The sequence below is a fragment of the Phodopus roborovskii genome, unplaced genomic scaffold (assembly GCF_943737965.1).
Source record: "Phodopus roborovskii unplaced genomic scaffold, PHOROB, whole genome shotgun sequence".
In the NCBI taxonomy this organism is placed as follows: domain Eukaryota; kingdom Metazoa; phylum Chordata; class Mammalia; order Rodentia; family Cricetidae; genus Phodopus; species Phodopus roborovskii.
Genome location: NW_026126418.1, coordinates 75659642 through 75673105, shown reverse-complemented (window position 1 = coordinate 75673105; position 13464 = coordinate 75659642). Strand labels below are relative to the sequence as shown.

Sequence of the window (13464 nt, the reverse complement as noted above, 5' to 3'; positions counted from 1 at the left end):
ATTAAACCTAGGAAAACACTTAAAAAGTAGAACGCAGTTCTGTTATGAATTGTCCTGCATGTTGCAGGTTATGTAGTATTCTTGGCCTCTGTTTAGCTGATGTTAGTAATGTCCCTCCTTCACCCCTACCATTGTGACAGCTGACACTATCCCAGTTTCTGAAATGTTACCTTAGGAGATAGCCATCCAGATCTCTTTCAGAGCCCATAAGCTTTGAGCCTCCAAGTTAAAATGTGGGTACTAAGGAGAAGTGTGATATTTTAAAAAACAAACAAAAACAACAACTACTAAAAAGGAACAGTTGAGTGTAAAAGCAGCCATTAGACTTAATGAACTAAGTACTTGTCAAGGAGAATAGATGTCAGAAGTGCCTAGGGTTTTGAGCTCTGTGTCCTGGGAGTTTAATAGTAGTAAAAGCTGGGGGTGGAGGGAGAACAGTGGATTTGAGAGAATAAGTGGGACTGTTTGGGATTAATTAAATTTATCTACCTGTTATATATCTAAATGGAGATTCCCTTCCCGAGGTATTTGAAAGTACAGGGTGAGAGCTTTTTAAGAGTTCTTAAGGGGCTGGAGAGATAGCTCAAGTGATTTAGAGCACTGGCTGTGCTTCCAGAGGACAGGGTTCAATTCCCAGCACCCACATGGCAGCTCACACCTGTCTGTAGCTCCTATTTTAGGGAATCTGACACCTTCCTACCAATGCACATAAAGTTAAATAAATTATTTTTTATAAGTGCTTAGGATTAGACAGAGACAGAGAGATTAATAGCCTAGCTATGGCTGGGATAAAGAGACCTTTTTTAAATGTTTTGCCTGTATTTGTGTTTATACACCATGTGTGTTCTAGTGCTTATAGGAGCCAGAAGAGGGTGTCAGATCCCCTAGGACTGGAGTTATAGTTGTGAGCTGATAAGGGGGTGCTGGGAGCTGAACCCCAGGTCTCTGCAAAAGCAGCAAGTGCTCTTTAACCCCTGAGCTATCTCATCAAGATTTTTGTTTAATTTTTGGCTATGTGCTGGAGAGGTGTCTTGGTGGTTAAGAGCACTTGCTGTTGCAAAAGACCTAGGTTAAAGTCTCAGCACCCACATGGTGGCTCACAACTGTCTGTAACTCCCAGATCCAAGAGGATCCAGCACTTCTTTCTGACCTCCATGCGCATTGGTGCACAGATATACATGCAGGGGAAACAACCATATATATAAAAATAAATCTCAAAGGATTAAAATTGAGAGAGAGAGAGAGAGTGTGTGTGTGTGTGTGTGTGTGTAGGGCAAAGGACAGCTCTGTGGAGCTGGTTCTGTCTGTCCACTTCTGCATGACTCTAGGGATTGAACTCAGGTCACCAGGCTTGTTCAGCACCTTTGCCAGCTTCCATCCTTACCATTCCAGTTAAAACTTGAAAGTTTTTCTAAGCCATGTAATCTTCCTCATATATGCCAAACCTTGGCTTAAAAGTAGAACTGGAATATTATTGAGAAGCCAGTTGTACTTAAACCTGAGGTGTGTTGTAGGACACATGCACATTGTGGAACACAGCTATAATCTGAGTGGGCTTCTCTCTTTTATGCTCTTATATTTGCTGTGGTGTTTTGTTTCCCACCACTGACTGTGTGAATGATATTGCTTATTTACTAAGGGTCATGAGAGTAAGAGTCCCTTGTCTGACATAGACGTCCTACATACAAATGTGAACTGAATGAAATACCAGTTAAGCACTGGCAGTGGGTCAGAAGGATCTTAATCTTTCTGTGCTCTGCTATGCTGCAGAGGAGCCATGAGCCCTGTGAGGTTCTTGAGCTGTAGCTGGTCCAGATGGAAGTGTGAAATGGGAAATACCAAAATTAAAAGACTTGGAACATAAAAGAACAAAGAGTGTCCTTTTGATACTTTGTTACTTGTTAACACTTTTGACAAACTGAATTAAATAGCACTGTTTTCATTTTAACTATTAGAAGAGACAAATTACATGTGGTTTCTATTTGACACACTTTTGCTGATCTCTGGTTCTCAGAGTGTTACTAATGATGGAGAATTGCCTTACAACCTTTTAAAGATTACAGGATTTTAGTTATGCAACACTAAACTGGAATGTTTCCTGTGGAGTTTGTCTTTGTTTGCTCATTTCCTCCATTTCAGCCTTTGAAAACCAACTCGTTGGTGCTTTTCTAGAATACAGTCAGAGTAACTGTATTTAGTTTAGTATCTAGTATTTCTCAATGTCTTTTGTTGATCCTCTAAAAATAAATTTTGAGACAAAATTTTAATAATTGGGATTGTAGACTTAATGAAAGTTCAGTCCTCAATTACAATTATTAGTATAATCTTTTCATCAGAGGCCATGCTGTGTCCCATGTGACTTTGGGCTGAGAACCCTGAAGAAAGAACAGACACACATACAGTGAAGCGGGGCTCAGGTGGGGTTCTCTAACCACAGTAACCCAGTGTTTATTAGGTATAGTGCAGTGGGAAGGTTCCTTGGTCTCAGTAGGAGATATCTTAGGTAGCCAGTCTCTAACTATAAATAGCTAGTAGGAGGAAGTTGAAGTTCTTAGTCTCTGTACACATTGGTCAGTCATTTGTAAACATTCATATACATATTCCCAAGGACAGCTTTGCCATCCCTTTTAGCCTGTGTAACAATTTTGCCAATTTACCATGGGTCCATTGGTCTTGGAGTCATCAACAGACCTGGCTCATGTCAAAATACATATTCATTCAGAAGTTTACACACTCAGGACTTCCTCCACTCCCTACGGGCAAAAATAAAACCAGCTTTTTTCCTACAAATGTAAGCACTTTATGAGTGGATATGAATGTTTATGGAAGATTTATCCCTAGTATTTACTTAGGTTCCTTGACATCTTTCAAGAGGGCTCAAGAAATTACCAGTTGACTTTTGTAAAAGTTACCCAGTGATCTGAGGCTTATCTTTATTCTGTCTTAGAATGGACTGTGGGTTCCTAGTCAACAACCCTTATTTATTCAGGATTGTTGGGTAGTGAGTGAACAAGCACGTATATGTAAACGTGCAGCCATAGGTAATCTGAAAGCTCTAATAGCCAGAGATAGGAAATGTTGCAAGTTGAAGCTTAAAGAGCCGCTTTAATCCTTTTACAGCCCAGACAATTAAGGGGAAAAGACAAGAGGCTTGGGTTCTGTCTTAGTATATTTAAGCCTTTTGAGGTCTAACAGATCACATTATTGTCTGTGCTTTGAGTTTCTTAGCCTTAAAGCAGAAGCACTCCAGAGGAGACTATGGAGAGCCTCTTTAGGGGGCTGATTCTCCTCCTGTAGGGTATCTAGGTCACACTAACCTTCCTGGTTTTTCTCTTCAAGGGTCAGACGACTTGTCTGCAAAGCTGTGGGATGTAAGCACAGGGCAGTGTGTTTACGGCATCCAGACCCACACTTGTGCAGCTGTGAAGTTCGATGAACAGAAGCTTGTGACAGGCTCCTTTGACAACACCGTGGCCTGCTGGGAATGGAGTTCTGGAGCCAGGACACAGCATTTCCGGGGGCACACAGGGGCGGGTGGGTTCTATTTTGAGGGTCTTTACAATTACTTTAACAATGCCTTTCAAAACCAAGAGTCAAATACTTTTTTGTTTTTTTCATACTTGCTTTAACCTGTCATTTTCTCTTCTCTCTGAACTGCTGCAGCTATTTCCCTGCATTTAAGTTACTTTTTCCTTAGGCTTTAAGACACTCCTTTATATACCTGTATACTGGAGGGAGTAGCTGTCCTTCTCCCAGTTTATTTCTCTTTCTGCACAGTCACATTTGCTTTTAGTGGATTCCATACTGTCACACTTAGACATTCAGACCACTCTGTTTACTTATTGAGAGCTGAAAAGTAGTTCATGGGTTGTATCTACACAGAATAGTACTTGGCTTCTAAGTAAGTAAAACAAGCAACATCCTGGGGATTTCTGTTTTAGAATGTCATATTTATGAGCAGACTAGACTGTCTTACACATAATCATAGTGATTATTTTACCTCCTGATCCTAAGCTCCATAGGTCAGGGATTTTGCGTATCTTGTTTGCTCTTCTACCAAGTTCCTTATGTTGTACCTGGTGCTTAGTATTTCTTTAAACCTAGCTCTTCTGCTACTAAAAAAAATCCACCTCAACTATCCTAATATATTTACAATTTATTTATTTTGTTTTTCAAGACAGGGTTTCTTTGTATTGCTTTTGAGTCTGTTCTAGAACTCACTCTGTAGACCAGGCTGGTCTCGAACTCAGAGATCTGCCTGCCTCTGCTTCCTGAGTGCTGGGATTAAAGGCGTGCACCACCACCACCGGTCTACAATTTTTTTTTTAATCTGCCCTCATTTGTTTTAGAGTCTATGGTTTATAGCTGGTTGTGATGGCATACACCTTTAATCCCAGCACTTGGGAGGCAGAGGCAGGTGGATCTTTGTGAGTTCCAGCCTGATCTACAGAGTGAGTTCTAGGACAGCCAGGGCTACACAAAGAAATCCTGTCTCAAAAACAAATAAGTCTATGGCTTAATATGGACCCAGTCCATTAAACAAGAGTAATACTACATGGCATAGGGATACCACAGCTTTTAGGTGATGCCATTCCCTACCAGTTTTAAAGGTTTTACTCTAAAAGTGTTCTGCTGCTGTTTCTTAACACTGCTGTGGCTTTTAATCCATGCCTTTCCTGTACTCTCTGCCGGGAGTGTTGTTTATGTTCTTAGTAAGCTGTATGCATTCTTCTTGTCCCATCTCCGATGTTTCATCTTCTCTAAAGTTCTCTCTGATAGCCCTGGCAGAGTAGTCATCCTCTTCATTGTTGCTCTACCAAAGAGGTGACAAAAAAAAAAAAAAAAGGACTTGTCTCAGTTTCTTAAAGGAAGGCTCAGCATCATCTCTAGGTTCCAGGTTCCCAGTGTCCTTTTGAGTTTGGTAGACATTTTAAAACAAATACTGAATATTCACTGCATGTCCTAAACTAATGTAGTTGCTGGGTATATGACTTGAAGAAATTTAGATACTGTAGACTAAGTTTGACCTCTGAGATCCTTGTTTTTGTCTTCCCTGGCCTTTCCAGAGTCTGAGTGTTCTACAGCTTATTTTCTTCACACTGCAGACTTTAAATGTGCTGCCTTTGCTGGTGTTTTCCCACAAACGAGATGGCATCATTCCCTTCATGTGAAGCCAACACAAGTAGAAGACAGCGTGTTAGTCTTAAGGCTTTCTCAACTTTAGGATAAACCATAATAAGTTTTTAAGTAGATTTCTTTGTATCATAAAATTGCTAGTTTAATAGCTCAATTTTTAATGTGCTCTGGTTAGGAAGTTATGTATTTAGACAGCTAGGAGAATAAATGTTTTGTTCTGTTTTGTTTTGTTTTTTTTTTTTTTTTTTTAACAAACATCCATTGACAGTGAAGTTTTAACTTTGACTGTGTTGTGTGCACTAGTGTTCAGTGTGGACTACAGTGATGAACTGGATATTTTGGTGAGTGGCTCTGCGGACTTCGCTGTGAAAGTATGGGCTTTATCGGCTGGGACATGCCTGAACACACTCACTGGGCATACTGAATGGGTCACCAAGGTAGGAAGACCAGGGAATGTCCTTGGTGTCTGGCTCCTCACTGGTGGGAATGGAGGATAGTAGGCCATGTGTATATTGTAGATGAATCAGAGCAGAATAAATGTACTCACAGAACATGGCAGTATATGCCATAGTGACCAGCATGGAAAAGCCACTCCACATGTCCATAATCCCTGTACTTAAAAGGCTGTTCATGAGTAAAAGATCAGCAGCTTAGGCTACATAAAGATACCTTTTATTCAGAATTGTAATTTTCATTTTGAAGAGTAAGTGTTAGGGTAGTAGTAGCACACATTTTTAATCCCAGCACTTGAGAGGCAAAGGCAGGAGGATCTCTCTGAGTTCAAAGCATCTGAAAGGCAAATGTTGCAAACTAGTTCAGTGGTAGAATGCTTGTCTAGCATGAGGCTGTGGGTTTGATCCTCAAGACTACAGATAGCCATGTCCCCAAAAAGCAATGACTAAACAAAACCAGCATCACCAACAACAAAAAAAGTGTACTGTTTGCAAAATATGAGATGGGGTGGACCTAGGTATAACTCTAGTAGATCAAGTACCATCATAACAAAAAGAAAGCAAAGAAAAATGAGTCTTTAACAGAATATTGTGATGTTTTATTATTTTTAAAGTAAAGACTGTTTCAAATGCAGAATACTGATATGTTATGCAAACACTTTTTTGGGGGGGGGGTCTGTTTTTTGAGACAGGGCTTGTCTGTTTAACAGTCCTGGCTGTCCTGCAACTCCTCTGTAGACCAGGCTGGCCTCAAACTCACAGAGATCCGTCTGACTCTGCCTCCCAATTGCTAGGATTAAAGGTGTTTGCTACCACAGCTTGGCAAGACACACATTTCTTGGGCTTATTAATGCTCTTTTCCAAGAGGCTGGGGAATGTAGGAGTAAATAAAATAGACCTTGGCTTGATCTGATGGGTTTTAATCTAATAGAAATGGTTACTATGTAGTCATTTCACAAATAAATTAATTGCAGATTAGTTCTGTAAAGAATATAGTATGGTATGAGAGAGTCTAGGAAGTAATTAGGAAAAGCTTTTTGAGAAAGGTCAAGAAAGGTAACTAGGAGATAGATGGCTGTGGAAAGAGCAGCTAGAACATTTCAGAGTGTGGTTTATATTTGCATGTGCTCAGGGATAGGCAAACACTTAAAGGCAGTGTAACTATCCTGTAAATATGAGAGCTGGCCTCAGAGTTAGTTGGGCCATAGTAAGGTTGGTAGAACTAGAAGTGTATTAGGAAAACTATTGAGTTATGATTTAAGGTCTGCTGTGATTTATGCATGAGAAACATAGTTTGAATGTGGAAAGACGACAGATTTGGTGATACATACACATGGCTACAAGATGACCATTTAAGATTAGCCTAGGCAAAAGATGCAGTGGCTTGGGTTTGTGTGGCAATGCATGAAGACTCTATCTTTACTATGAAGTCTCCTAAACTTACTCATTGTAGGTTAGAAAGAAGTAGACTCAGAAATGCCTACCATGTTTTAGATTGGGTGGGCAATCTAAAATTTTCTCTGAATAGGTAAAAGTAAAGATAGGGCAGTTTATGAGAAGATAGGTAACTGCTGGGCACATTCACTTGTTGGAAGAGAGAAGTTATATATCACAGGCAACTCTAGTGGGTGTGGGCTCAGGATTATGCCTGTGATGTGGACAAGTTCTTCATGACCTGAAGAACTCTGTCATCAACTAAATTCTTATACACATTAAATAAGGTGTTGGGGCAGCATCAAGCAGAGGTACCTGATGGGTGCTAGCAGGTTTGCCTGGTTTAGCTGCTTCTGTATGTATCTCAGGCTTCTGAATGGTTGTGCTAATCTATTTAAAGATTACTAGGACCTAACTCCAAGTGCTATGGAATTTTGTCTTTTCCTGTTACTATTATTTGCATGGCTCTATTTCATCTTCACTGCACTTGTATGAAGTAAGGTAATAAGCACTTTACCTCCTATCTTAACAAGCGAGTAAACTGAGAAACACTTAAGTCTGGGGCATAGTGCAGTGATAGGGTGACTTAGCATGTGGGAGGCTCTAGGTTCAGTCTCCAGTACTAAGGAACAGCATACCTGCTGCAGTCTTCTCCAGGGCTGCAGCTAGCAGGTCTTTGCCACAGAAGCAGGGCCTTATTCTGTGTCTGGTGCTTTCCCTTTGTGTGGTTCACATACTCAAGAAAATAGACCACGTCTGTCCATATCTGTGTGCACAGTACGTTCCTTATTTGTTTGTTTATTTTTAAGAACTGGATCTTTTTAGGTAGCCCTAGTTGACATGGACTCACTGTGTGGACCATGTTGGCCTTAAGAGATCTGCATGTTTCTGCCTTCTATGTGCTGGGATTAAAAGCATGCACTACCACACTTGGCTCCTTACATTTAGTGTGTGTGTGTGTGTGTGTGTGTGTGTGTGTGTGTGTAATAAAAGCAGTAATGATAAAGAGGATGCAGTATTGGGGATCAAATTGGAGCTTTGTGTATAGTAGGCAAGTATTTCACCACTGAGCCACATCCCAAGTGTGTACTTTACAATTTTAAAAATTAGTTCTGATGTTAGCACTTCTAAAGTAAAAGAGTGAATGCACCCAGCACTGGACATTGAGATATAGTCAGTTAATAGAATCTAGTTAGTTGTGGTAAAAATGTTAAGAATTAACCTAATAATTCCACATTACATGTTCCACCATACCAATTCAAGCTCATTTTCATATTTTAATTTAACAATATAAATCTAGTGTAGGAACAGGAAGTAGTAAGTTCTTTGTATAATGTAGATGCTTATGCTTGTAGGTGGTTCTGCAGAAGTGCAAAGTCAAGTCTCTCTTACACAGCCCCGGAGACTACATCCTCTTAAGTGCAGATAAATATGAGATCAAGGTAAGTCTTCTCCCTCCATAATTTATATCATTAAAGAAAAAAATAACATAGAAGGAAAACTAAAAATGTATGGCAAAGGGAGCTGATTGCCACGCAGAGATCTTAGTTTAAGTCATTGGAAATGGTATGGTTCATCCCTCATATGTCAGGCAGGTTTTGTGATTTTTAAACTAAGAAATCCAGGAGGCTGGTGAAAGTCAGTACCTGAGTTTAGATCTCCAACACCCATTAAAAAGGCCAGGAATGTAATCCCATTGTGATGAGGCAGTGATAAGATCATCTCTGGGCTGGAGAGATGGCTCAGAGGTTAAGAGCAGTGGCTACTTTTCCAGAGGTCCTAAGTTTTAATTGCCAACAACTTCATGGTGGCTCACAACTATCTGTAATGAGATCTAGTACCCTCTTCTGGCGTACAGGAATACATGTGGCAGAACACTGCATATATAATAAATAAATCATAAAAAGAAAAATAATAGGTAAGTAAATACATACATATATATGTATGTATGTATGTATATAGATACACACATACATTTTAGCCAGGTGATAGTGGTGCACACCCTTAATCCCAGCACTTGGCGGTAGGGACACTGTAAGTTCAAGGCCAGACTGGTCTACATAACAAGTTCCAGGACAAATAAAGGTACACAGAGAAATCCTGTCTTGAAAAACAAAACTATACAAAACAAAGGATCCCTGGCACTTGCTGCTGGCCAGCTAATGTAGCCACATTGTTGAGCTGCAGTCCCTTGAGAGAGCATATCTCAGAAATAGGATGAAGAGTGATTGAGGGGGACAACAACATCAGTGTCTGGTTTCCACATGAACTCACACCTGTGTGTACACACAAAGGAGAAAGTACTAAAAATGGTTTTCTACACATTCTGTTTTTAATTTGATTTTGTATCTTTAGGGGGCTCAACCATGTAACCCAGATTGACCTCAAATTTGTAATCCTCCTGCCTCAGTATCCTGCCTCAAACTCAGGCCTGTCTGCCTCTGCTTCCTGAATGCTGGGATTAAAGGTTTGCATCACCACTGCCTGGCTGACACTCCATTTTTATTGCATCTTTAAACCACCTTTGTGGTTGGCATTATCTTTATTCACAGAGGTTAACTATTTTACCTAAGATCACATAAAATCAGAACTTAACCTGTGACTCTTAACTAAAACAGTAATCATAACCCTGTATTTCCTTTGTGTCTGTTAGCAGGTGTCACTTTTTTTTCTTCAAGTTATTTTGTGTAAACACCATCTTTGTTTTTCAAGTCAAAACTGGATTTCTCTGTGTAGCCCTGACTGTCCTCTGTGCAGTCCTAGAACTTACAGATCCACCTGCCTCTGCCTCCAGAGTGCTGGATTAAAGGTGTGTGCCACCACTGTGCCGTGCACTAGCTTTTCTTTAATAATATGCTCAATCATCTTCCCTTTTTATTTATTTGTTTGTTTTCTTGTAGATTTGGCCAATTGGGAGAGAAATCAACTGTAAGTGCTTAAAGACTTTGTCCGTTTCTGAGGATAGAAGTATCTGCCTGCAGCCAAGACTTCATTTTGATGGAAAATACATTGTCTGTAGTTCAGCGCTTGGTCTGTACCAGTGGGACTTTGCCAGTTATGATATTCTCAGGTAATGTTTCCTTGGGCCATGTGCTCTGCTTTTGAAAGTCTGTACAGTTCAGTAGTGCAAAGAGAAGATCTGGGTGTGCGAGTGTCAGTATTTTGTTTTGGGAAGTACTACTTCAGTTAACTGGGTTGTATATGTTAAATGCTACACTCAGGCAAATGTTTTAGTAGCACGTGAGAAAGTATCATATGCTGAAACTAAAGTTCCCTTACTGGGAATCATGAGCCCCTTCTTCCCTTTCAGGATTCAAAACCTTTTTCTAGAAAATAAGACATGTAGATGAGATGACCTTTCCAACCTCCTTCAGATCTAATATATAAGTTGGACTTCATTGTCAGTTGAATTTATGCCTTGTTATTTGGTTCTGACTCCCAGTGGAGTCTAGGCAGTAAGTGGCCTTCTGTTGACTAGTGACTAGTTAAACTATGATTCACTTCAAAAGAAATTTTATGTAAGAGTTTCAGTGACAGTTTTGTGCTCCAATGAATACTGTTAACCTCTTTCTAACTGGAAGTTTATGTTGGCATGTTTGAGTGCTGTATGATAAATTAGAGAATTTACATTGATAAAAGACTTGAATTTAGGCACCAAAGTCTTAGGATCTTTGGCTCCTCTCATGCCAAAAATCTGTATCATCTCCTATGATCTGTGCAATTTTGTCTAAGTTTCTCAATTCTGTGCCTCAGTTTTCTCATTTATAAATGAAATGCTTATGGTGAGGAACTAGTTAGTATAGGAGCTGACAAATCTTTATTAGTAACTTAGTAGTCCTTCATTAATAAAGACTGAATTTGTTTGGTCTCTTGTACTACACACCTGTTAATGATTCAGTTAGTGTAGCATAATTCAGGGAATAATAAAAATAGAATAGGAAAAACTGAACATTGCTGCCATTGTTTTATTATGACAAATACATTCAAGATCAGCTTATATGGGGTCTGATTATAATCCTGTGAATATGACTTTGATGAGCTCTGGCTCCCTGGTCTCACCTCATTTTTGTCTGAGTCATAGAATCATTAGTTAGATTTCAGAGCTACCAATCATTCCTAGAATGATCATGCTTTGAGAAAAGGATAAATGCAGCCTAAAAATGTAAGGGCCCTATATTCCACATCTCCTGGTTCAGCATTCATCCAGCCATGGCTGAATTATTGGCTGTATTATTATCCAGCAGGCATAAGCTTAATGTACTGAGACACCAAGGTCACCAAAAGTAAGAAAAACTTTAAAAAGAACTTAAGCTGTACTCTTATAACTTTAGAGGTGTAAGCAGGAGAATGTGGGGTTCATAATCCTTAGTTATGTAGTGAATTTGAAGGTCAGCTATGTGAATGCCTGTCTCCAAAAAAATAACAAAGACTCGGTGGGAGCAAGTTGAGTATAGGTGCTTTCTACCAAGGCTGACCACATGACTGTGATCCCCAGAACCCAGGTGGTGGAAGGCTGACTCCTACAAGTGGTTCTCTGACCTATACACACCTGCCATTGTTTCAATGCTTCCTACCCAGAACGATGTCTCTGGAGTCCTAGAAGAAAGTTTGTTCATGTTTAGAGTTTAGACTTACTAGCTTTAAGTAATGAACATAAATGATTGTTTGCTGGTACTAGGTTTAAATCTGAAAGGAGACAGCTTTATCTCTGCCTTTTTCCACCTCCAAAACAAATAAAGGAATGTTTTAAAACCCTAGCACAATTCCTGTAGTCTCATGTCCTACTATCTTTTTACTTTTGAACTTAAAAAACACCCAAATGACTACATGTTGTGCACTTTAGCTGGAGAGTCGCCATGATCCTGAACAGCCCAGGATCTAAACTGCCAGTAGACATTTCTGTTTGCACTTCTGAAGTAATCAGAATTAGGTAGGGCCCTGAATGCCTTCAAACCATGTATTCTATTGTGCAATATTGATTTTTAATATTGGGAATGAACAACCCCCACCCCTTTTTCTTTTGGGCTATTACAGGAATTTTGTGTTTATCTGTGTCCTTTGTGCCACTGCTTTATTTGTTACAAGGTATTATTGGACACCTACCTGTGAATGAGGCATTCTGATGTATATTGGAAAGCAGCAGAAACATTAAACCATAGTCATGGAAATGACTGACGAGGAAGAGGGAAGACCAATGTGCAATAGCTAATTACAGGGCTGGGTATCTTTCAGTGGTAGACACTTGCCTAGCTTTAGGCTTAATTCCCAGTACCATTAAATAAACCAGCAAATTTTTTTCTTTCATTTTTTTTTTTTTTTTTATTATATACAAAAGTATCAGTGACCAGATGGAATGTTTAGTTTGACTAGATAAAAAGCTGTTCCTGAATATTCCAGGAGGTTTTTTTGTTTTGTTTTGTTTCCTTTTTTAGTCCAGGTTAGTCTGTGTTCTGGTCTAGTTTTCACACCAAGGACCAACAGTTTGACTATTTTACTAAGCTCATTGAGTATTGTCCTGGTAGGTCTTTTGTTTTAGTTTTTCCCTGAGCCAGGGTTTCTCTGTAACCTTTGCTGTGCTGGAACCAGGCTGGTCTCAAACTCAAGAGATCCCTTTCCCTCTGCCTGGGATTAAAGGCATCCACCACCATGCCGGATTCATGGTTTCTTTTTCCTTTTTATCAAAAATTCTTACTAGCTCTAAATTTGCTTAGGTGTTCAAATGTCTACAGCAGAGTTGTCTTCTGCTTCATGATTCTTAACTCTCTTCCTTGTAGGGTCATCAAGACACCCGAGGTAGCAAACTTGGCCTTGCTTGGTTTTGGAGATGTCTTTGCCCTGCTGTTTGACAACCACTACCTGTACATCATGGACTTGAGGACAGAGAGCCTAATTAGCCGCTGGCCTCTGCCAGAGTACAGGAAATCAAAGAGAGGATCCAGCTTCCTGGCAGGCGAAGCATCCTGGCTGAATGGACTGGATGGGCACAATGACACGGGCTTAGTCTTTGCCACCAGCATGCCTGACCACAGTATTCACCTGGTCTTGTGGAAAGAGCATGGCTGACACCGACAGCTACCACCGCTGACTGACTTTGGGTGCCAGGGCTGCGGGTTTTGGGTGCAACATCTGTGGCAGCCAACTGCATGAACCAAAGTTCTCACCTAAAGGTATCATCACGCAGTGCACAATCATTTATCTGTTTGCCAGGGGCCAGGGCTGGGGCGGGAGGGCTTGTTTTACTGACATACACAGCAGCATGCTACTGAGGTACACCAGTGACTTACTTCATTTGTACTTAGTTATGTTGGTCAGTATGAGGTTGCATTTTTGGATTTATCTTTCTGAGTGGAATATTGAGTAAAGAAAGTTAAATGATTCATTAATCTACTAAATGGTTGCCTATAAAATCATACGGAGTCTGTTATTAAAGCTTTTACCCGTA

The 13464-nt window shown here is 40.0% G+C and overlaps 1 protein-coding gene across 2 annotated transcripts in view; it reads left to right on the top strand.

Annotated features, from left to right (window-relative positions):
* The window catches only part of Fbxw2 (F-box and WD repeat domain containing 2), a 27396-nt gene extending 13932 nt beyond the window's left edge, over positions 1 to 13464 (top strand). The window contains exons 4-8 of one of the 2 annotated variants that reach the window (XM_051185275.1): positions 3340 to 3534; positions 5440 to 5573; positions 8378 to 8464; positions 9923 to 10092; positions 12797 to 13464. In XM_051185275.1, coding sequence (XP_051041232.1) covers positions 3340 to 3534; positions 5440 to 5573; positions 8378 to 8464; positions 9923 to 10092; positions 12797 to 13085 — 875 coding nt within the window. In that variant the 3' untranslated portion in view covers positions 13086 to 13464. The remainder of the gene's footprint in view (positions 1 to 3339; positions 3535 to 5439; positions 5574 to 8377; positions 8465 to 9922; positions 10093 to 12796) is intronic. The other variant, XM_051185276.1, reaches the window with a different exon arrangement.